The sequence below is a fragment of the Pseudophryne corroboree genome, chromosome 6 (genome assembly GCF_028390025.1).
Source record: "Pseudophryne corroboree isolate aPseCor3 chromosome 6, aPseCor3.hap2, whole genome shotgun sequence".
Taxonomy (NCBI): Eukaryota; Metazoa; Chordata; class Amphibia; order Anura; family Myobatrachidae; genus Pseudophryne; species Pseudophryne corroboree.
In genome coordinates this window covers 197,842,941-197,866,722 of record NC_086449.1, presented here as the reverse complement: position 1 = coordinate 197,866,722, position 23,782 = coordinate 197,842,941, and the positions used below count along the sequence as shown (strand labels likewise).

The following is a 23,782-nucleotide window of genomic DNA, read 5'->3' as shown; positions in this document are numbered from 1 at the left end:
TCAGCCCGCGCCTGCCCATTCGTCTCAGAGGCCATCAGGGGCTCAAAAACGCCCGCTACCTCAGATGGCAGACACAGATGTCGACACGGAGTCTGACTCCAGTGTAGACGAGGATGAGACAAATGTACAGTCCACAAGGGCCATCCGATGCATGATTACGGCAATGAAAAATGTGTTGCACATTTCTGACATTAACCCGGTTACCACTAAAAAGGGTATTATGTTTGGGGAGAAAAAGCAGCCAGTGACTTTTCCCCCATCTGATGAGTTAAATGAATTGTGTGAAGAAGCGTGGGGTTCCCCAGATAAGAAATTAGTGATTTCTAAGAGCTTACTAATGGCGTACCCTTTCCCGCCAACGGACAGGTTGCGTTGGGAAACATCCCCTAGGGTGGACAAGGCGCTCACACGCTTATCAAAAAAGGTGGCACTGCCGTCTCAGGATACGGCCGCCTTAAAGGAGCCTGCAGATAGAAAGCAGGAGGCTATCCTGAAGTCTGTGTATACACACTCAGGTACTATACTGAGACCTGCTATTGCTTCAGCATGGATGTGTAGTGCTGCAGCAGCATGGTCTGATACCCTGTCAGATAACATTGATTCCCTTGACAGGGATACTATTTTGCTAACCATAGAGCATATTAAAGACGTAGTCTTATATATGAGGGATGCACAGAGGGACATTTGCCGGCTGGCATCTAGAATGAATGCAATGTCGATTTCTGCCAGGAGAGTATTATGTACTCGGCAGTGGACAGGTGATGCTGATTCTAAAAGGCACATGGAGGTTTTGCCTTATAAAAGTGAGGAATTGTTTGGGGACGGTCTCTCGGACCTCGTATCCACAGCAACAGCTGGGAAGTCGACTTTTTTACCTCAGGTTCCCTCACAGCCTAAGAAAGCACCGTATTATCAAGTACAGTCCTTTCGGCCTCAGAAAGGCAAGCGGGTCAGAGGCGCGTCCTTTCTGCCCAGAGGCAGGGGTAGAGGGAAAAAGCTGCACCAGACAGCCAGTTCCCAGGAACAAAAATCCTCCCCTGCTTCCACTAAGTCCACCGCATGACGCTGGGGCTCCACAGGTGGAACCAGGTGCGGTGGGGGCGCGTCTCCGGAACTTCAGCGACCAGTGGGTTCGCTCACAGGTGGATCTCTGGGTTCTACAAGTGGTATCTCAGGGATACAAGCTGGAGTTCGAGGCGTCTCCCCCTCGCCGTTACCTCAAATCAGCCTTGCCAGCTGCTCCCAAGGAAAGGGAGGGTAGTACTGGCGGCAATTCACAAGCTGTACCTCCAGCAGGTGATAATCAAAGTTCCCCTCCTTCAACAGGGACGGGGTTACTATTCCACAATGTTTGTGGTACCGAAACCAGACGGTTCGATGAGACCCATTCTAAATTTGAAATCCTTGAACACTTATATAAGGAAGTTCAAGTTCAAAATGGAATCGCTCAGGGCGGTTATTGCAAGCCTGGAAGAGGGGGATTTTATGGTGTCACTGGACATCAAGGATGCTTACCTACATGTCCCCATTTACCCACCTCACCAGGAGTACCTCAGGTTTGTGGTACAGGACTGTCATTACCAATTCCAGACGTTGCCGTTTGGTCTGTCCACGGCACCGAGGGTATTTACCAAGGTAATGGCCGAAATAATGATATTCCTTCGAAAGAAGGGAGTTATAATTATCCCGTACTTGGACGATCTCCTTATAAAGGCAAGGTCCAAGCAGCAGTTGTTAGTCGGAGTAGCACTATCTCGGGAAGTGCTACAACAGCACGGCTGGATTCTGAATATCCCAAAGTCGCAACTGATTCCTACGACGCGTCTGCTGTTCTCGGGCATGATTCTGGACACAGAACAGAAGAAGGTGTTTCTCCCGGAGGAGAAGGCCCAGGAATTGTAATCTCTGGTCAGAGACCTCCTGAAACCAAAACAGGTGTCGGTGCATCACTGCACGCGAGTCCTGGGAAAGACTGTAGCTTCTTACGAAGCAATTCCCTTCGGCAGGTTCCATGCAAGGATCTTTCAGTGGGATCTGTTAGACAAGTGGTCCGGATCGCATCTTCAGATGCATCGGTTGATCACCCTGTCCCCGAGGGCCAGGGTGTCTCTGCTGTGGTGGCTGCAGAGTGCTCATCTTCTCGAGGGCCGCAGATTCGGCATTCAGGACTGGGTCCTGGTGACCACGGATGCAAGCCTCCGAGGTTGGGGGGCAGTCACTCGGGGAAGAAACTTCCAAGGACAGTGGTAGAGTCAGGAGACTTCCCTACACATAAATATTCTGGAACTAAGGGCCATTTACAATGCCCTAAGTCAAGCAGAACCCCTGCTTCAAAACCAACCGGTGCTGATTCAGTCAGACAACATCACGGCGGTCGCCCATGTAAACCGACAGGGCAGCACAAGAAGCAAGATGGCGATGGCAGAAGCCACAAGGATTCTCCGATGGGCGGAGAATCACATGCTAGCACTGTCAGCGGTGTTCATTCCGGGAGTGGACAACTGGGAAGAAGACTTTCTCAGCAGGCACGACCTCCACCCGGGAGAGTGGGGACTTCATCCAGAAGTCTTCCAGCTGATTGTAAATCGTTGGGAAAGGCCACAGGTGAACATGATGGCGTCCCGCCTCAACAAAAAGCTAAAAAGATATTGCGCCAGATCAAGGGATCCTCAGCCGATAGCTGTGGACGCTCTAGTGACACCGTGGGTGTACCAGTCGGTTTATGTGTTCCCTCCTCTTCCTCTCATACCAAAGGTACTGAGGATAATAAGAAAGAGAGGAGTAAGAACTATACTCATCGTTCCGGATTGGCCAAGAACAACTTGGTACCCGGAACTACAAGAAATGATCTCAGAGGACCCTTGGCCTCTGCCGCTCCGACAGGACCTGCTACAGCAGGGGCCCTGTCTGTTCCAAGACTTACCGCGGCTGCGTTTGACGGCATGGCGGTTGAACGCCGGATCCTAATGGAAAAGGGCATTCCAGTTGAAGTCATTCCTACGCTGATAAAAGCTAGGAAGGATGTGACCGCAAAACATTATCACCGCATATGGCGAAAATATGTTGCTTGGTGTGAGGCCAGGAAGTCCCCAACAGAGGAATTTCAGCTGGGTCGATTTCTGCACTTCCTACAGTCAGGAGTGACTATGGGCCTAAAATTGGGATCCATTGAAGTCCAGATTTCGGCCCTGTCTATTTTCTTTCAAAAAGAACTGGCTTCACTGCCTGAAGTTCAGACGTTTGTTAAGGGAGTGCTGCATATTCAGCCCCCTTTTGTGCCTCCAGTGGCACCTTGGGATCTCAACGTAGTGTTGGATTTCCTAAAATCACATTGGTTTGAGCCACTTCAGACCGTGGAGTTGAAGTATCTCACGTGGAAGGTCGTCATGCTGTTGGCCTTGGCCTCAGCTAGGGGTGTGTCAGAATTGGCGGCTTTGTCCTGTAAAAGCCCATATCTGATTTTCCATATGGACAGGGCAGAATTGAGGACTCGTCCCCAATTTCTCCCAAAGGTGGTATCAGCGTTTCATTTGAACCAACCTATTGTGGTGCCTGCGGCTACTCGGGACTTGGAGGATTCCAAGTTGCTGGACGTAGTCCGGGCCCTGAAAATCTATGTTTCCAGGACGGCTAGAGTCAGAAAAACTGACTCGCTATTTATCCTACATGCACCCAACAAGCTGGGTGCTCCTGCTTTAAAGCAGACTATTGCTCGCTGGATCTGTAGCACGATTCAACTTGCACATTCTGCGGCTGGACTGCCGCATCCTAAATCAGTAAAAGCCCATTCCACGAGGAAGGTGGGCTCTTCTTGGGCGGCTGCCCGAGGGGTCTCGGCTTTACAACTTTGCCGAGCTGCTACTTGGTTGGGATCAAACACTTTTGCAAAATTCTACAAGTTTGATACCCTGGCTTAGGAGGACCTTGAGTTTGCTCATTCGGTGCTGCAGAGTCATCCGCACTCTCCCGCCCGTTTGGGAGCTTTGGTATAATCCCCATGGTCCTTACGGAGTACCCAGCATCCACTAGGACGTCAGAAAATAAGAATTTACTCACCGGTAATTCTGTTTCTCGTAGTCCGTAGTGGATGCTGAGAGCCCGTCCCAAGTGCGGACTTTCTGCAATACATGTATATAGTTATTGCTTAACTATAGGGTTATTGTTATGAGCCATCTGTTGAATGAGGCTCAGTTGTTGTTCATACTGTTAACTGGGTATAGTTATCACAAGTTGTACGGTGTGATTGGTGTGGCTGGTATGAGTCTTACCCTGGATTCCAAATCCTTTCCTAGTAATGTCAGCTCTTCCGGGCACAGTTTCCCTAACTGAGGTCTGGAGGAGGGGCATAGAGGGAGGAGCCAGTGCACACCAGATATAGTACCTAATCTTTCTTTTAGAGTGCCCAGTCTCCTGCGGAGCCCGTCTATTCCCCATGGTCCTTACGGAGTACCCAGCATCCACTACGGACTACGAGAAATAGAATTACCGGTGAGTAAATTCTTATTTTTTCATGATATGTGACATTGTCACCCCTGAGCTGTGGTGGCGGCCATCTTTCTGCTGTGGAATGCACTTCCTCATGCTTTACATACGGATCAGTGTCATTAGACAGGAAATACAGTGCTGCCAGGGAAAGGAGGAGGCAGCTTATAAATGCCCAAGAGGAAGTGTTTCTGGAACAGACTAGTACAGATGCACTGTAACCTGTTAGTCTTGGCTGTGCTGTTATGCACCACTAAGTGCCTTTCTCCTGTGTACATCTGGGTAATACACAGCTTTACGTAGACTCCATCTGCAGGGATGTTTCTGTGCATCAGCCAGTCCCCTGCACAGCACACTGCATGCAATCTCTGGGAGCCTTGGTGATGTCTCCTTCGGGTTTCCTCTGGCGGTGAGACAGGCCCTGGATATAATCTCCACACACTGATCCCAGTGTTACAGCATGTCTGTTCTGCTCTGACATCTAAGACCGCTTATGTTGCATGTGAACACATTCTTTCTCTTACGTCCTAGGGGATACTGGGGTCCATTTAGTACCATGGCGTATAGACGGGGCACTTTAAGAATTTGATAGTGGGGGCTGGCTCCTCCCTCTATGCTCCTCCTTCCAGACTCCGTTTAGAAAATGTGCCTGGAGGAGCCGGGCACGCTGATGGAAGCTCCTGAAGAGTTTTCTGCATTTATTTTATATGTTTATTTTCAGGCAGGGCTGGATGGCACCAGCCTGCCTGCTTCGTGGAACTTAGGTGGCGAACGGCCCAACATCTTGAAGGGTTAATGGTCCCGTTCCCCGCTGACAGGAAACTGATCTCCTGATGGACCTATTCGCAAGCCCATCACGGCGAGCGTACAGTCCCACAGCACGTCGCCACCCCTAACAGAGCCAGAAGAATGAAGAGTGGTGAGTACTGAACTGGCGTCCCGGCTAGCAGGGCGCCGGCCATTATGGCGGCATGAGGGAACGGAGACGCACGGCTTCTAAACGCGGCGGAATGCGGCTTCAGACACAGTACACGACTGCGTCCCAGTATACTGTACACAGTACCCATACTGGCACAACAGCCTTAAAACGGTTCTCTCCCATTTTAAGCACAAGAATTACCTCAGACAGTATAAAAAAAAAAGCGGGAAGACCGCGTTCTATTGAAGGGGCGGAGCTTCACTATGAGAGGATCCCGCAGCTCACCAGCGCCATTTTCCCTCTGCAGTGGACACAGACGCTGACAGGACAGGGACGCGCAGATCCTCCAGTGTGACTCCAGATTACCTCAGCGGTACCAGGGGGTCATAGCAGTGGCGGAGCGATTATTAGTGTACTAAGTTCCCTACCAGGGTACTTAGTCTGCGACCCGGCTAAGCTTGGCATTAGCAATAAGGGCGTGGTGGGGGCTGAATCCAAACATCTGTCTCTCCCTGATGGACTCTTTGTGGTTTAATTGTGCTTAACCTTTCCTCTGTCTATGTGTGTGTGCTGTCACATTATATTATATCAGGCAAAGAGTGTGTGTCTTGTACCGCAGAGTGTTCCTCTTCACCAGGAAACTCTCACTACTGGGTAGTCAGGGTTCACAGACTAGTGGGGCTGAACGGGAATGGGTTAATTCTCTTAAGGGAATGATCTCAACTCTTTCTACAAAATTGTCCCGCAATGAGAAAGAGACGCAATACTTAAAACAGACCGTGGATGAGTTTATGAACAGAGACTGTCCCCAGGACAGCATCTCAATCCCCTCCCATTTGACCGCAAAAGCGATCCCTGGCCCATGTCCTGCAGTCTGACTCTGACAGGTCAGACATGGAGGAGGGGGAGGTGGACTCAGAGGGGGGTAATGCAGCTCTGTCACAGGGAATACAGACTCTTGTAGAGGGTGGCCTTCACTTTGCCGGCGGTCGGGCTCCCGGCGACCAGCATACCAGCGCCGGAATCCAGAATGCCGGCATACTGATAGTTCTCCCTTTTGGGGGTCCACTACACCCCTGGAGGGAGAATAGATGCCACCATGCCCGCAGCGTGGCGAGCGCAACAAGCCCGCAAGGGGCTCCTTTGCGCTCGCCAAGCTGTCTATGCCGGCGGTTGAGATTCCGGCGCCGGTATGCTGGTCGACAGGAGCCCGACCGCCGGCATCACATACTACACCCCTTATAGAGGCTATCAGAGATGTTCTGCATATTCCTGATAAGGTGTCAGGAGTGTGAGGAATCTTATTTTAATGTAAAAAAGTAGTTCTCAGTCACTTTTCTTGCGTCAAAGGAATTGAATACCCTGTTTGAAGAACCATGGGTTAATCCTGATAAGAAATTTCAGATCCCTAAAAGGTTGCTCTCATCTTTTCCTTTTCCTCTGGAGGATAGGAAAAAATGGGAAATTCCACCGATAGTGGAAACATCAGTCTCTAGGCTGTCACATAAAATTGTATTGCCTGTTCCTGGTGCAGCCTCCCTGAAAGACATGGGTGATCGTAAAATTGAGACTACACTCAAATCATTGTACACAGCTGCTGGGGTGGCCCAAAGACCCACTATTGCATGTGCGTGAATCACGAAAGCCATTGCAAAATGGTCAGGTAACCTAATTGAGGGGCTAGATTCCTTATCTAGGTGGGATGTTGTCTTACTCCTGCAGCATATACAGGACTCTGCAAACTTTGTGGTGGAAGCCATAAAGGAAATAGGCGTGCACGCACCACCGCTATGGCAGTGTCGGCACGCAGAGGCTGTGGCTACGCCAGTGGGCTGCTGACGCGGATTCCAGGAAAGGCGTGGAAGGCCTACCCTTCACAAGAGAGGCCTTGTTCGGAGATGAATTAGACAACTGGATCTCCACAGCTACTGCAGGTAAGTCTTCGTATCTTCCTTCCGCAGTCCCCCCAACCAAGAAGATTTATTCAGCTTCTAAGTTACAGTTCTTTCGGACGGCCAAGTTCAAGGGCAAATCCAGAGGTGCCTCTACATCCTCCAACGGCGCAAGAGGTAAACCAGCAACAGCAGGTGCTCTGGAACAGAGCTCAGGCTCTGTTTCCTCAAAGCCTTCAGCATGACTGTGGACCGTTATGCCTGGAAAGCTGTCAGGTGGGAGCTCGCCTACAATTCTTCAGTCAAATTCGTGCCAGGATCCCTGGGTCATAAATCTTATTTCCCAGGGCTACAGACTGGAGTTCCAAGAGCTCCTACCCCACAGATTCTTCAAATCAGGCTTTGCCGGTTTCACAAGAGGCAAGTATAACTTTACAACATGCCATCCAAAAACTGGTACAGACTCGGGTCATTGTTCCAGTTCCACCTCATCAGCAAAACAAGGGGTACTATTCCAACTTGTTTGTAGTACCGAAACCGATCGGTTCGGTAAGACCAATTTTGAACCTCAAGTCGTTGAACCCATGCTTACGAGTGTTCAAATTCAAGATGGAGCCTCTGAGAGCAGTGATCTCCGGTCTGGAGGAGGGGGAATTCCTAGTGTTTCTGGATATCAAGGATGCGTACCTTCACATTCCGATCTGGCCGCCTCATCAGGCTTACCTACGGTTTGCACTGCAGCACTGTCACTACCAGTTCCAGGCCTTGCCATTTGGTCTCTCCACGGCACCGAGGGTGTTCACCAAGGTGATGGCAGAGATGATGTTTCTACTCCGCAAACAGGGAGAGAACATAATTCCGTACCTGGACAATCTCCTGATAAAAGCACCGTCCAGGGAAAGGTTGCTGGACTGCATTGCTCTCTCAACCAAACTTCTCCAGGTCCATGGGTGGATTTTGAACCTTCCGAAATCTCACCTAGAGCCAACACGGAGGCTCCCATTCCTGGGAATGATACTGGATACAGAGTCGCAGAAGGTGTTCCTTCCGTTGGAAAAGGCTTTAGTGATTCAGTCGACGGTTCGGGATGTCCTGAAGCCAACCCGGATATCTGTGCATCTATGTATTCGCCTACTGGGGAAAATGGTGGCCTCTTGTGAGGCTCTTCAATACGGAAGGTTTCACGCAAGACCCTCCCAGCTCGATTTGTTGGACAAATGGTCCATATCGCATCTTCACATGCACCAGAGGATCCGTCTGTCGCCAAAAGCCAGTATCTCCCTTCTGTGGTGGTTACAGACTTCTCACCTCGTCGAAGGTCGGAGGTTCTGAGTTCAGGATTGGATTCTGTTAACCACAGACGCAAGCCTCAGAGGTTGGGGAGCAGTCAATCAGGGGGTGCAGTTTCAAGGAAGATGGTCCAGTCAGGAAGTTGTCCTTCCAATCAACATTCTGGAACTCAGTGCCATATCCAACGCCCTTCTGCAGGCCTCACATCTTCTTCAAGATCAGGCCATTCAGGTCCATTCGGACAATGTGACAGCAGTAACTTGCATAAACCGACAGGGCGGAACGAAAAGCAGAGCAGCAATGTCAGAGGTGTCAAGAATTCTCCTCTGGGCAGAGAGAAACGCTGTGGCGTTGTTAGTGGTCTTCATTCCGGGAGTAGACAACTGGGAAGCAGACTTCCTCAGCAGACACAACCTGCAACCGGGGGAGTGGGGCCGTCACCCGGAAGTGTTCAGATGCTTGACAAGTCGATGGGGGTATCCACAGATGGACATGATGGCCTCTCGTCTCAACAAGAAGCTCAATCGGTATTGTTCCAGGCGGTGGCGGTAGACGCCCTGACGACTCCATGGGTCTGTCAGATGGTGTACGTGTTTCCTCCACTTCCTCTGATCCCAAGAATTCTAAAGAGAATGAAAAGGGAAAGGGTACAAGCAATTCTAGTTGCTCCGGACTGGCCAAGAAGGGCCTGGTACACAGACCTTCTGGAGATGCTCCTCAAAGATCCGTGGCCTCTTCGTGATGATCTTCTGCAACAGGGCCTGTTCGTCTATCAGGACATACCGCGGCTACGTTTGACGGCATGGAAGTTGAACGGTTTGATTCTAGCCAGGAGAGGGATCCCTAACAAGGTTATCCTGACTATGATCCAAGCCAGAAAGGGGGTAACGTCTAAGCATTACCATTGTATTTGGAAGAAATACGTCTCTTGGTGTGAGAGCAGAATATTTTCTGCGGTGGAATTCCATCTAGAACGTTTCCTGCTTTTTCTACAAGCTGGAGTGGATGTGGCCCTATGTCTGGGCTCCATAGAAGTCCAGATTTCGGCATCGTCCATTTTCTTTCAGAAACTATTGGCTTCTCTCCCTGAGGTCCAGACGTTCTTGAAAGGTGTTCTGCACATCCAACCTCTCTTTGTGCCTCCCACGGCACCTTGGGATTTCGATGTGGTGCTGCATTTCCTCCAATCGGACTGGTTTGAGCCTTTACAGGAGGTGGGCGTAAAATATCTTGCGTGGAAGATCGTCACACTGTTGGCCTTGGCTTCAGCAAGGGGTGTGTCAGAGCTGGGGGCTTTGTCTCACAAAAGTCCCTATTTAATTTTCCATGAAGACAGAGCTGAACTCAGAACTCCTCAGCAATTTCTTCCTAAGGTGGTGTCTGCGTTTCACATCAACCAACCTATTGTGGTTCAGGTTGTCACCGACACCTCTGCTACTTCAAAGTCTTTGGATGTTGTGAGGGTTTTGAAGGTGTATGTGAAAAGAACAGCTCCTCACAGAAAGTCGGACTCGCTGTTTGTTTTTTATGATCCCAATAAGATTGGGTGTCTTGCTTCAAAACAGACAATTGCACGCAGGATCAGACTTACTATCCAGCATAAAGGAAAGAACACCACCAAGGTGGTCTACCTGGCGCTAGATGAGGGGGTTCACCACAGCTGCTAAACAACAAGGGGTTGGTCAGACCCCAAAGATAAATACACAGAAAAGCACTGTAGCGCTATTGGTCATAAATGAGAATGGAAGGTCATAAAAACAACACTAATTTAATTAAAAGAGCAAAAATTAATATACAACATACGATTACCGTATATACTCGAGTATAAGCCGACTTTTTCAGCACTTTTTTTTGTGCTGAAAAAGCCACCTCGGCTTATACTCGAGTCAGTGCAGGCAGAGGCAGAGCAGTGTGAAGGAGGGACATGGAGCGCACAGCGCGCGGCGCTCCTGTGTCCCTCCTGCATCTCCGGCGGCAGCAGCGGCGGTTCTATTACAGGAAATACCCGTTCGTGACCTCTGATCACGAACCGGCACTTCCTATAATAGACCCGCCGCGGCCGCCGAAGATGCAGGAGGGACACAGGAGAGCCGCGCACGCTGTGTGCTTCGTGTCCCTCCAGAAGACAGCGCGGGATCGACGGAGGGGTAAGTAACAGCACTGTGGGGCATACCTGGCACTTGGGGAGGGAACGTATCTGGCAGCACTGTGGGGGCATATCTGGCAGCACTGTGGGGGCATATCTGGCAGCACTGTGGGGGCATATCTGGCAGCACTGTGGGGGCATATCTGGCAGCACTGTGGGGGCATAACTGGCAGCACTGTGGGGGCATATCTGGCAGCACTGTGGGGGCATAACTGGCAGCACTGTGGGGGCATAACTGGCAGCACTGTGGGGGCATATCTGGCAGCACTGTGGGGGCATAACTGGCAGCACTGTGGGGGCATAACTGGCAGCACTGTGGGGGCATATCTGGCAGCACTGTGGGGGCATATCTGGCAGCACTGTGGGGGCATATCTGGCAGCACTGTGGGGGCATATCTGGCAGCACTGTGGGGGCATATCTGGCAGCACTGTGGGGGCATATCTGGCACTATGAGGGCATATCTGGCACTGAGGGCTGTGTACGGCTAGAGCTGCATTTCCCACCCTAGGCTTATACTCGAGTCAATAAGTTTTCCCAGGTTTTTGTGGTAGAATTAGGTGCCTCGGCTTATATTCGGGTCGACTTATACTCGAGTATATACGGTAAATTAATTATTATATAGATCACTAATAAAAACAATGAATGTTCTTTTATCTATAGGGGTGTGAATTGCAGCTCCTCAATGTGTTTGGATTAGCAAGATACGATTTTAGACTTTGGAACATATGAGAATAACTATATGCTTCATACTCTTACTGTTTTCTATTGCTTAAATATTGTTATATTAGTTTCCACAATAATATCATTGAGCCAGTGCTATTGTTATTCTCTTTTGTATCCATGACGGCGTGCGTTGCCGCGCGTTGCCATGGTGACGGTTCGGCGTGATGAGACGCATGAACGCGCCGCCAAACCATGGCTACAGAGCTAGTATCATTTAGTGTCTCCATAGCGACGCACGTCACTGTACGTTGCTATGGTGATGGGTTGTTGGGGGGAGACGTATTGACGCACCGCGTCATTACACGCGTGCACAGATGGGGCTACGTATTATGCACGGGCCCAGACGCGACGACGTGATGCGGTGCTTATGTACTTTGCCGCGTCACTGGTCGTGTGTCCGGATGTGACGTGGCGTCCGGATATGATGTGGCGGGACTTGCCAGCTGTTCTCATATTGATTAGGCAACAGACCGCTTTTACGTTCATTAAAGTAAGATCTAAAACACGGTTCAAGTCCGTCCTGTTATTTCTTAAACTACTGTTCTATTTTCGAGATCCACTCCTTGTTTTCAGTTTGATATATTTATATACAAATACTATTGGTCATGTGACCGGAATTTACAAGCTGTTCTTTATGATATAGTATGATTTTTTGAGTTTTATTTGTATATTTAAACTTTTACAATCATAAGATTTGATATTTGATTAAGTCTGTCATTATTTGGTCATTTAAATGGGTTTGAGAAGGTCATGTGACATCACATATGCAAATGAGCTACCATATTGAAAGGTGTATAAAAAACCCTTACAGCAGGGTCAGGGGTACCTTGAAAAAGTTGCGGAAACGCAACGAAACGCGTCAGTGAGACCCGCTGCTGTTTGTTTACTCCCACTGAGCGATTGGAAGACTTCTACCTGAACCAAGTCCCACTTTGCTACCATGCCTGGAATCCATCGGATGGAGGACTGTTTATACTGTTAACCAACACAAGCTGCCACCTAACAAGGAACTGCCTTTGCGGGCGCTGTTTTCGCTTAATACCTTGCCAATTATCGGTGGTTATTATACATCTTCAAACTGTGTTGTACTACCCTCCTATGGAACTTTATTGGGACTAATTCTAATGGAACAGGTTATCTGAATCTTCCTATATTTAATACCAGTATACCTAGTGGGAGTCACGTTCATTTATATTTACAGGATATTATTCATTTTATCAAGTGCACATTATGTTGTATATTAATTTTTGCTCTTTTAATTAAATTAGTGTTTTTATGACCTTCCATTCTCATTTATGACCAATAGCGCTACAGTGCTTTTCTGTGTATTTACTATCCAGCATGCTTATTCCACGGCAAGTTTGCCATGTCCAAAATCTGTACAGGCCCACTCTACTAGGTCGGTGGGTTCTTCCTGCACGGCTGCCCGTGGTGTCTCTGCTTTACAGCTCTGCCAAGCAGCTACTTGGTCAGGTTCAAACACGTTTGCAAAGTTCTACAAGTTTGATACTTTGGCCTCTGAGGACCTTCAGTTTGGTCAATCAGTTCTGCAGGAACATCAGCACTCTCTCTCCCGGTTTGAGAGCTTTGGTGCATCCCCATGGTACTAAATGGACTTGGTACTAAATGTATCCTCTAGGACGTAAGAGAAAATAGGATTTTAGTTACCTACCTGTAAATGCTTTTATCATGATATTTATTGGGATATAGTAATCTTATTTGATATCATGTGAATGTTAGATGTACTAGAATAAACGTAACGTGTGGTGATCCGCTAACTCTATACAGTACAGCACATTGCCATTCCTCTTGCTACCAGCTTTTGCTTGCAATAGGAACAGAATGAAGTCCCAATTTGTTCTAAAAACCAGTAGAAATCGAAGCTCCTGTAAATCAGAGTATTCCTGATAGAATCATTGTATAGAAATAATAGGATTTCAATTACCTACCGGTAAATCTTTTTCTCGTAGTCCAAAGAGGATGCTGTGGTTCATATTAGTACCATGGGGTATAGACTGGTCCACCAGGAGCCATTGGCACTTTAAGAGTTTAACAGTGTGGGCTGGAGATCTGGACCTTGATGGAGCCCAATCTCAGGCCCTTATCCACACCTGCTTGCAGGAAAAAGAAAAAACGACCCAAGTTGAAACTCCACCGCAGGAAATTTCTTGAATTCACACCACACCAAGACACACATTTTTTCCAAAGTCGCTGGTAGTGTTTAGACGTTACCCCCTTCCTAGCCTGTATCAGGGTAGGAATTACCTCGCTCGGAATACACTGCCGAGCTAAGATCTGGCGCTCAACCTCCATGCCGTTAAACAAAGCCGTGGTAAGTCTTGATAAGCGAACGGCCCCTGCAGTAGAAGATCCTCTCGAAGAGGGAGGTGCCTTGGATCTTCCAGCGGTAGATCCAACAGGTCCACGTACCAAGCCCTCCTTGGCCAGTCTGGAGCAATGAGGATTGCCAGAACTTTTTGTTCTTTTTACAAGTTGAAGAACTTTTTGAATTAGAGGAAGTGGAGGGAACACATACACTGAAGTGATCTCCCACGGTATCACTAGTGCGTCCACCACCACTGCCTGTGGGTCCCTCGGCCTGGAACAGTACCTCTGCAGCTTCTTGTTGAGGCGGGAGGCCATGTCTATGTGAGAAACCCCCCACCAACCGGTTACCTCCTCGAACATCTCCGGGTGGAGGCCCCACTCTCCTGGATGGAGATTGTGTCTGTGGGAAGTCCGCTTCCCAGTTGTCTACTCCCAGAATGAAGATTGCTGACATCGCTACAGCGTACCTTTCTGCCCAGAGGAGGATTCTTGACACCTCTGACATTGCAGCCCTGCTCTTCGTTCCGCCTTGTCGGTTTAAGTAGGCCACTGTGGTCACGTTGTCCGACTGCACCTGAACAGCCCGATCCTGTAGAAAGTGTGCTGCTTGAAGTAGGCCATTGTATACGGCTTTTAGTTCCAGAATGTTTGTTTTTCGGAAGAAGGGACTCCTGACTTGACCACCTTCCTTGGAAGGCCTCCCCTTGAGCGACTGTTCCCCAACCTCTTAGACTTGCATCCGTGGTTAGAAGGATCCAGTCTTGAACTCCGAACCTTCGGCCCTCCAGAAGGTGTGGTAGTTGTAGCCAACAAATGAGCAAAAACCTGGCTTTCGGTGACAGATGTATCCTCTGGTGCATGTGTAGGTGAGATCCTGATCACTGGTCCAAGAGATCCAGCTGAAAGTATCAGGGCATGAAACCTTTCCTACTGCAGAGCCTCGTAGGAGGCAACTATCTTCCCCAGAAGGCAGATGCACTAATGAACCGATACCCGGGCAGGCTTCAAGACATCCCGGACCATAGTTTGAATCACCAACGCTTTCTCCATCGGTAGAAACACCCTCTGCACCTCCGTGTCGAGGATCATCCCCAGGAAAGACAGCCTCCTTGTCGGCTCCAGATGAGACTTTGGAAGGTTCAGGATCCAACCGTGCTCCCTGAGCAGATGGGTCGTGAGAGCAATGGATCTTAACAACTTCTCCCTTGACGATGCGATGCCTTGATCAGCAGACCGTCCAGATATGGAATTATGTTCACCCACGCTTGCGGAAGAGAACCATCATCTCTGCCATCACCTTGGCGAAGACCCTCTGTACCGTGGAGAGACCGAACGGCAGTGCCTGAAACTGATAGTGATCATCTAACAGTGCAAACCTGAGATAGGCCTGATGCAGCGACCAAATGGGAATGTGGAGGTATACATCCTTGATGTCCAGGGACACCAGGAACTCCCCCTCTCCGTCATTCCTGAGATAACTGCTCTCAGAGGCTCCATCTTGAATTTGAAGTCCCTGAGATAAGGGTTCAAAGATTTCAAGTTCAGAATTGGCCTTACCGAACCATCCGGCTTCGGTACCACAAAAAGGTTTGAATAGTAACCTTTGTTCAACTGATGAGGTGGAACTGGAACAATGACCTCGGACACTACCAATTTCCGGATAGCGTCCAGTAGAATAGCTCTGTCTGCCGGCAAAGCTGGCAAGCCTGATTTGAAGAAACGGTTAGGTGGGAGAGTTTGAAACTCCAGCCTGTACCCCCTGGACACAATATCCTGTATCCAGGGGTCCAGGACAGGCGACACCCAGACGTGGCTGAAATGTTGGAGTCTCGCTCCCACCTGACCTACCTCCAGGCTGTGCGTTCCACCGTCATGCTGAGGACTTTGAGGTACCGGAAGCAGGCTTCCGGTCATGGGAACCTGCGGGAGCAGGCCTTTTGGATTTGGCATGACCACCTCTAAAGGAGGTGTGGGAGGGCTTGTTCTTTCTAGGCTTAGCGGGCCGAAAGGACTGTGACGTGTTGGGAGTAAAAGACTTCTTCGTAGCCGGTGCAGCTGATGGGAGAAAGGGAGATTTACCCGCGATAGTCGTGGCAATCCACGCATCCAGCGCCTCCCCAAACAGAGCCTGACCTGTATATAGGGTAGGCTCTCCACACTTTTTTCCTGGATTCAGCGTTCGCAGACCATTGGCGCAGCCAGAGACCCCTGCGAGCCGAGACGGACATGGAGGAGATCCCCGCAGCCGTGGAACCCAGATCCTTCATGCATTCTACCAGGAACCCTGCAGAATCCTGTATGTTACGTAAAAACAAATCAACGTCTCCTTTATCCATCGTAGTCAAGCCCTCCTGCAGAGTGATTGACCACTTTGCTATAGCTTTAGAAATCCATGCACAGGCAATAGTAGGCCGCAGTATAGTCCCTGAAGCTGTGTATATGGATTTGAGCGTAGCATCCACCTTGCGATCAGCCGGGTCCTTCAACGCGGTACATCCCGGGACTGGTAAGACCACCTGTTTTGACAGCCTGGAGACAGAGGCGACGACTATAGGACTCCCATTTTTTTCTATCGTCTTCCTGGAAGGGAAAAGCAACCAGAACCCTTTTAGGGATCTGGAGTTTGTTCTCTGTTTTTCCCTGGCTTTTTCAAATATAGCATTTCATTCTTTAGATGCCGGGAAAGTGAGAGGGGCTTTCTTGCTGTCTTTGAATAAAGCCTCCTCCACCTGCTCAGGAGGAGTGTCAGAAATATGTAACACATCCCACATGGCCTCAATCATCAACTGCACCCCATTAGCAAGTGATGCCGTCCCCCTCGACACATCCCCATCACCGTCTGCTGCGTCAGAATCGGTATCTGTGTCATCCTACATGATTTGGGCAAGAGCACATTTGTGAGAATGCACCGCAGGGGGCCCCAAGGGAGCAGTATCTGACCATACTGCCATAGAGGATTGCAATACCTGAGTTGCATGCTCAGTCCTTGCAACCCTTTCAGAAATCTGAGAAATAGCCCCCCTAAGAGTGACTAACCACTCCGGTTCTCTAGCTGGGATCTCCGCTACAACAGTGCAATCCTGATTACATGGTACGGGATCTTCTTGAGAAGATAAGTCCTCTGCAGCATATGAGACAGAGGAGCAGATTTATTAAGCTCGGTAAAGTGGAAGGTGATAAAGGACCAGCCAATCGGATCTTAACTGCCATGTCACAGGCGGTTCCGGTATGAATGATCGACAGTCATTAGGTCGACCACTATTGGTCGACATTGACATGGTCGACATGGACACATGGTCGACACATGAAAAGGTCGACATGAGTTTTTTAACTTTTTTTGGTGTCGTTTTTTGCGTAAAGTGACTGGGAACCCCAATTAGTGCACTGCGTCCCCTCGCATGGCTCGCTCCGCTCGGCACACTTTACGATCCACATGGACTACGATTGGAACGGTAAAGTATGGAAAAGTTCCCCAAAAGAAAAAAAAGTTAAACTCATGTCGACCTTTCACGTGTCGACCATTTTCATGTGTCGACCATGTCAATGTCGACCAATAGTGGTCGACCTAATGACTGTCGACCATAACATGGTCGACCATGTGAACGGATACCGTCACAGGCTGGGTTTGAAAAATGACAGGATCTGATTGGCTGGTCCTTTATCACCTTCCACTTTATCACTTCACCGAGCTTAATAAATCTGCCCCAGAGTCTCTAGACATGTTTGTTTGTACACCCCACATACACACTGTACAGGGCAGACAGTTTTCCCCCCAAGAACGGCAGAGACATAGAGATTGGAGCCAACCCACACACAGCGCTATATAGGTATAGGGAGACCCTTAACCAGCACTGACTGTGTCCCTTAATAGGTGACAGTCTTTACACAGCCTCCCCTCCCTTCTACAACCCCCTGGTACTGTACATATAGCTGGAGGTGCTCTGCAGGGACTGCTCTTCCACTGGCAGCGTGTCTGCAGGCAGGAAAATGGCGCTGAACGCTGCTGGGTCCGCTCTGAGGAGAAGCTCCACCCCCTTAATGGTGCTGTCTTCCCGCTCTTCCAAGATTATACTGGCCTGAGGATTTTTTGCTGGCTGAGATCCGCGGACCCCGACAGGCTTTCTGGTCAGTGTAGGGTTAAGGCGCTGGCTCAGGGCGCCCCTCACAGTGCCGCACCTAAGTACCGCTGAGCCTCCCGAAGCGCAGTTAGTAGCCGCCATCTTCACACCGGCCCCCCCCACTTGCTAGGAGGGGGGGAGTCGGTGACTCACTCGCCACAAACTTCAGCTCTGCAAGGGGTTGGCGGCTTGCTGCTGGGGTGAGCGTTCCCCCTGCGGCGGGGAGCGATCTATCCCCTCTGGAGCTCAGTGTCCAGTCAGCAGAGACAGTGGCTCAGACCCGGCAGGGCGGACACTGCTCCCCCCCTCAGTCCCTCGATGCAGGGAGGCTGTTGCCAGCAGCCTCCCTGTAAATTAAAAACTCTAAAATAAACTTTTACTAAGAAAGCTCTGTAGAGCTCCCCTAGCTGTGACCGGCTCCTCTGGGCACATTTTCTATACCGAGTCTGGTAGGAGGGGCATAGAGGGAGGAGCCAGCCCACACTGTTAAACTCTTAAAGTGCCAATGGCTCCTGGTGGACCTGTCTATACCCCATGGTACTAATATGGACCCCAGGATCCTTTGGGACGTAAGAGAAAATGTGACAATCGGTCCGGTTATACAAGGTAGACACTGTGCTGTCACTTCTATTGCTTGACACCTGGGGTAGATTGTCTGCTGGATGTAAAGGCACAGTAATATTAATTGCAGTGAGGCAGCTGTATTAAGCCTGGAGAAGTGATAAAGCAATGAAAAAGCAGTGATAAGTGGAAGTTGATAAAGCACCAGCCAATCCGCTTCTGTCAATTTACATATTGGAGCTGATTGGCTGGTGCATGATCACCTTGCACTTATCACTGCTTTTATCACTGTTTCAGGCTTAATACATCTGCCCCAGTGAGTCCTAGCGTAATTCTACATTTCAGTAACAAAGCTGCCCAGTGTTTGCTCATTACATGCAAAAGCAGTAAGTATTTACCCTGCTTCCAAAGGAAAGAATGCACTTGCACCCCTCTCATTGCCACATGGTTTGCGCCTTTTCTTTCTTTTCACCCCCCAACTCTGGAATATATGCAGACGCCTACAATTCCTTCTTTACTTCCTGTAGCTCTTGGTGCTTACACACACTATTTTCAGCCTGCAGAGCTGGAGGCTCACACGTTACGTATTTTTGTAGTGTTTCCTAAATTTTTCTCTGCTGTGTTCCCCTTGCAATTTAAATATAATCTGGATCTTGCAGTTTCCAAAATGCTTTAGTTAAGTGCTGGTTCCTACTTTTCCATGCAGTGGGAAAGGACCCATCCTAATTTGAATGCACAGTTTACTTGGTGACTGCTGCCTAATGATGGGTAATGAGTTTACGAAGGATATGTTTTTTTCGGTGTGTTGTTGCTTTATGTGATTAAAGTGTTTGTACGATCAGTTTCAGAGAAATATTAGTTTTGTGTTTTTGCTGCCACCTTTGGGGTCACTTGGTTAATAGTTCTCTTTTTCTTACAGAGAAGAATGGTTTGTCCTTCATTGAGACTTCTGCCCTGGACTCTACAAATGTGGAGGCAGCTTTCCAGACCATCCTGACAGGTGAGTGACGAGCAGCCTCTCTGCTAGCGATCTGTAATTGTGTTCTTCCTTTGTGCTCCATCCATGATCACTCCTTATCTATTGCTGAGGTTGAGACTCCCTCTGTAGAATAAGGCTTTTTCCTTATTATATACTGACAATATGGCTGAAATGACTACATGTCATTAAGCCTTTGGCCAACTTTGGCTTTAGCTCCTCCCTGAGCGCCACCAATAATAATAAATAGCTTTCCTCCACAAGTGCTCAGCATATGTTACTGTATTAACAGAAATTGGAGTATCTGCCTCAGTGAATACTGACAGGAAAACATTCTAGATATGTAATAATCCGCTAAGATAAAATACCTTTATGTGTTATAGTTTTTAGGAAAATATGCATTTATATAGAAACGCTTAAAACTGTTCATTTATTACCTAGATAAGTTGTCTGAAGAGAGTGCTGCCATCTGCTATTCTATAGTTTACTTTGTGCATGGTACTTTTGTATTGTGTGCCTGTGGTAATGAACAGGTTAAGTATGTCTTGGACATGGCAGAGCTATTCCCAAGGTTACAAGATAGTAAATGTACACAGCACTCACCTCCCATACACTCTGACTGTGTATTACATATGTTCTCATGCCCTCATTCTTGAAAGTATATGACCTACTTAGATACACAGCACCTTGGGGGTCATTCTGACCTGATCGCACGCTGCTGTTCAGCGCAGCGCAGCGATCAGGTCAGAAGTGCGCCAACGCATGGCTGACGGCCAACGGCTGTCGTTGCCTAGTGATAGCCTCTGCCTGATTGACAGGCAGAGGCGGTTGCTGGGCGGCACGGTGCCATTTTGTGGACGTGGTCCGGCCAACGCAGACGTGCATGACGTCACACGCAGCCACTGCGACCCGGGTAGCGACTAGTAGCTCCCGGCCAGCATGCAAAAGCTGCGCTGGCCGGGAGCTACTCCTGAAGTGCAGAAGCATCGCCACTGTACGGTGCTATTGTACTTCTGCGGGGGGGAAAGGGGGGGGGGTTGGGCCTGACATTCGTGGTGGACTAGCCCTGTGCTGGGTGTCCCGTCCCCCCCCCCCCCCCCCCCCCCACATCCCAGTGTGCCTGATCTTAGCCCTGCAAAATTTTGCAGGGCTACGATCAGGTCTGAATTAGGCCCCTTGTCTTCAGTCCGGTTTTGAGTTCAGTAGTTTACTGAGCCATTTGTAAAATAACTTTTAGCTTTTATTTAGACCCCTACAGTTGGGGATGTTTTGTATACATCCTAATGGGCATGCATCTTCTCTGGCTCCTTTGAAGGTCCAGTTGGCCTCTGTTCTGCATTAGTTTGTAGATTAAAGCAGAAACCTGGTTTCATACCAAGGGCAATGGGTGGACCTGCAATACATTGCCAATGGGTGGACCTGCAATGCTGCATTATTATGGCCACCTCACATGTTAGAATGTCTTCACATTGTGTATATATTGTCAAATTGGGGCCGATTCAAATTTTGCGCAGGTCCACTCTGTAGTAAGAAGCTATTGAGTTGTTGCTCTGATCAGATGCCCATTACCTGCGGTGCGCACATTTTTTTTTTTTTTCTTGCACCTTTCGGAGCTGCGAGGGAAAAAAAGTCTTAAGTCCGTATTTAAGGGGTCAAACCCGGACATTAGACAGGTTTAGACGCTTTGCGCTGCTAATGGGCGTCTGATCGGAGCAACGATTGAATAGCTCCAATATACTCCCATTAGTTAATATGCCCACCTTGGGGCGCAACAATTGGATCTGCCCCATTGCTTCTAATGCAGGCTATCTGATGTTTTGGTCATACTTCAAATTGTAATGTTGGTTACTCTGCAATTAAATGACCACTTCAATGAGATGAGATTCTATATAGATAGACAGCAGGATTTTTTTATACAGTTTCTTCTTAGCTACATTAGAAATTGTTGTTTCCAATGTTGAAATGTGAATGCCGTATGACGATAACTATGACGTATCAGTGCACCGCATGTAGTGGTCAGTCTGTATTACTGCCATTCATCACTGTGCCGCTTTTATTTTTCAGAGATTTACCGCATTGTGTCTCAGAAGCAGATGTCTGACAGACGTGAGAATGACATGTCCCCCAGTAACAACGTAGTCCCCATACATGTCCCTCCCACCACTGAAAATAAACCAAAGATGCAATGCTGTCAGAACATATAATGGCTGCTGCCTGCACTGTGCCAGGCTTCCGATCCCTGTGTCCAGCTCTGGAGGTGCCAGGCTCTGTACCTGTTCAGTTCTAGAGGTGCCAGGCTCTGTATATTCCCCACGTCCTGCACTGGACTCTTTTTGGAATTCTTTTATTTTTTGTTTTTGTTTATATATTATTATTTTTTTTTGTTTTGAGTGTACGTGTGTAAGAACTTTAATTTTACTATTCCATCTGGATTTTTACATGTCTTAAATTCTTATGATTTTCAGTTTTCTGTATTAAAGAAATGATCTAATTCTTCTTTCTCTCTCTCTCCCCCCCCCCATGTGCCCTGCCTTTTCCTCCTTACCTCTTCTCTAAAGATTAGATGATTCCAAGTCTGCCCTACCCCCCTCTTGTCTCCACTCAGAGATGTCTGTATAATATATGAAATAAAAGCATGTTGCCTGCTGGAGGCATACTCTCCTAATAACTTGTGACTCAACAGCTGGTTTTTCTTTTGTTTTTGTTTTTTGTTTTTTTCTTTTTCTTTTCACACTAATCTAGTAAGAGGTAATGTCACTTGTATGTCACTCATTGCTAGAACCGCTGTTTTGATCTATAGAAACTACATTAAAAAACAAACAGGTGTGATGTGTAATAAAGTGTTTATACTGTTAAACCTTATGTCAAGCTTCTCTCTTCATGCACTCGTCCCTGCGGCATCAGTCAGAAGACATGAACGTAGACTGCTGGTGGGACTATACCGTTGGAGTTATAAGTTTGGAAAGTTTGGTTGTTGAGGCACTGCCGCCAGCTTGTAGAGCATTCTGGGACTTTTAGCTGCTAGTTGATTTGTCCAGCCTATCAGTCCGTTAGGAAGTAAAGAGGTTATTATGGTATGATGTCATTAGTTCCGTGGGCAATGATAGGTTGAATATTGTGTTTTCCTTCAGAGAAGGCTTCCTGCGGTGTGTGCAGGTGGCAGGTAAATACAATGTTACAGGATCCAAACCCCTTGTATACATTCCAGGCTGACTTGTAAGATTTGCTTGGTCTGTAGAGGATGCTTGCATCTACGATGTGTTTAGAATTCCTGTAAGGTAGCCCCATTTTATACACCGTTCGCAGGAAGTATATGTTAAACTGATTACCTGCATGCTTGCTCCAAGTGTACAGAAAGGGAGGGGGAATGCTACAATCAGACCAACAGGGACGCCTGCTGAGTGGCAGTCAGTATGTTTTGTACATGGGAGCTGTCCTTGGTACCACTGACATGACATTTCAACTCCATGTTAAAACAAAAATAAAATCCTATGTGTATACATTTAGCACTTCTGGTTTTTCACTGTCTGGAAAGAGCAATGTGTTCAGGTGTTCCCATGGCCATCCTCTATCAGAGTATTGGTGACTCCCGCACACATTGTGCACAGTACATAACATGCTGATACCAGAGGCCCTTCTAATGGCTGGGATCTGGTATCTATAAATACCCTACCATTCCCCACAGCAGGAAAGCATCACTGTGCTCCTCAGCGGGTGTATGTATCCCCTGCTGGAGTCTTAAGTTCTGGATTGTTTACCACTTGTCTTAAACTGAAATATGCCCCAGTGACATCAGTTGTACTTACTGCATCACTCCATTCCATCACTCTTTGGTATGTAAAAGGGAATGTATCTTAACCATTGTATACATGCAATGTCTTTTTGGTTTCTTATGGTCATTTGTCTTAAATATATGGTGAAGTGTTCTATACGACATGATGCACTCCCTGTTGTAAATGATTGGGGTATTAGTCACTGCGAGTCTGTGACCACAGGAAATCACAAGGCTGTAGAAAACGCTTTCATACTGAGGTGACATCTGTAATTTACCATAGTGGCTGCCTTATTTCTTATAGTACACAATTTGAAGTGATCAGAACTAAACGGTGTATAGATATTGATTACAGAAGTGTATACATATTGATATCACTTGTGTATTAGACGTATGTCATTTTCCACATGGTATGATTTGTTTTGTCATCCAGCTGTTTTTCATACACTAATGATTGTTTTATTGTTGTAAACAAAATGTTTATGCTCTATGCTTTTAAATACAGGATGTAGTTACAAATCTCAAAATTAATGGTTGTCTTTGTTTTAATGATTCGTAATCTGTGTGCGCTGGT

The 23,782-nt window shown here is 48.1% G+C and overlaps 1 protein-coding gene across 1 annotated transcript in view; it reads left to right on the top strand.

Annotated features, from left to right (window-relative positions):
* RAB11A (RAB11A, member RAS oncogene family) overlaps positions 1-22,293 on the top strand; it is a 41,981-nt gene extending 19,688 nt beyond the window's left edge. The window contains exons 4-5 of the mRNA XM_063925585.1: positions 19,380-19,460; positions 21,501-22,293. Coding sequence (XP_063781655.1) covers positions 19,380-19,460; positions 21,501-21,640 — 221 coding nt within the window. The 3' untranslated portion in view covers positions 21,641-22,293. The remainder of the gene's footprint in view (positions 1-19,379; positions 19,461-21,500) is intronic.
* Positions 22,294-23,782: the final 1,489 nt, after the last annotated feature.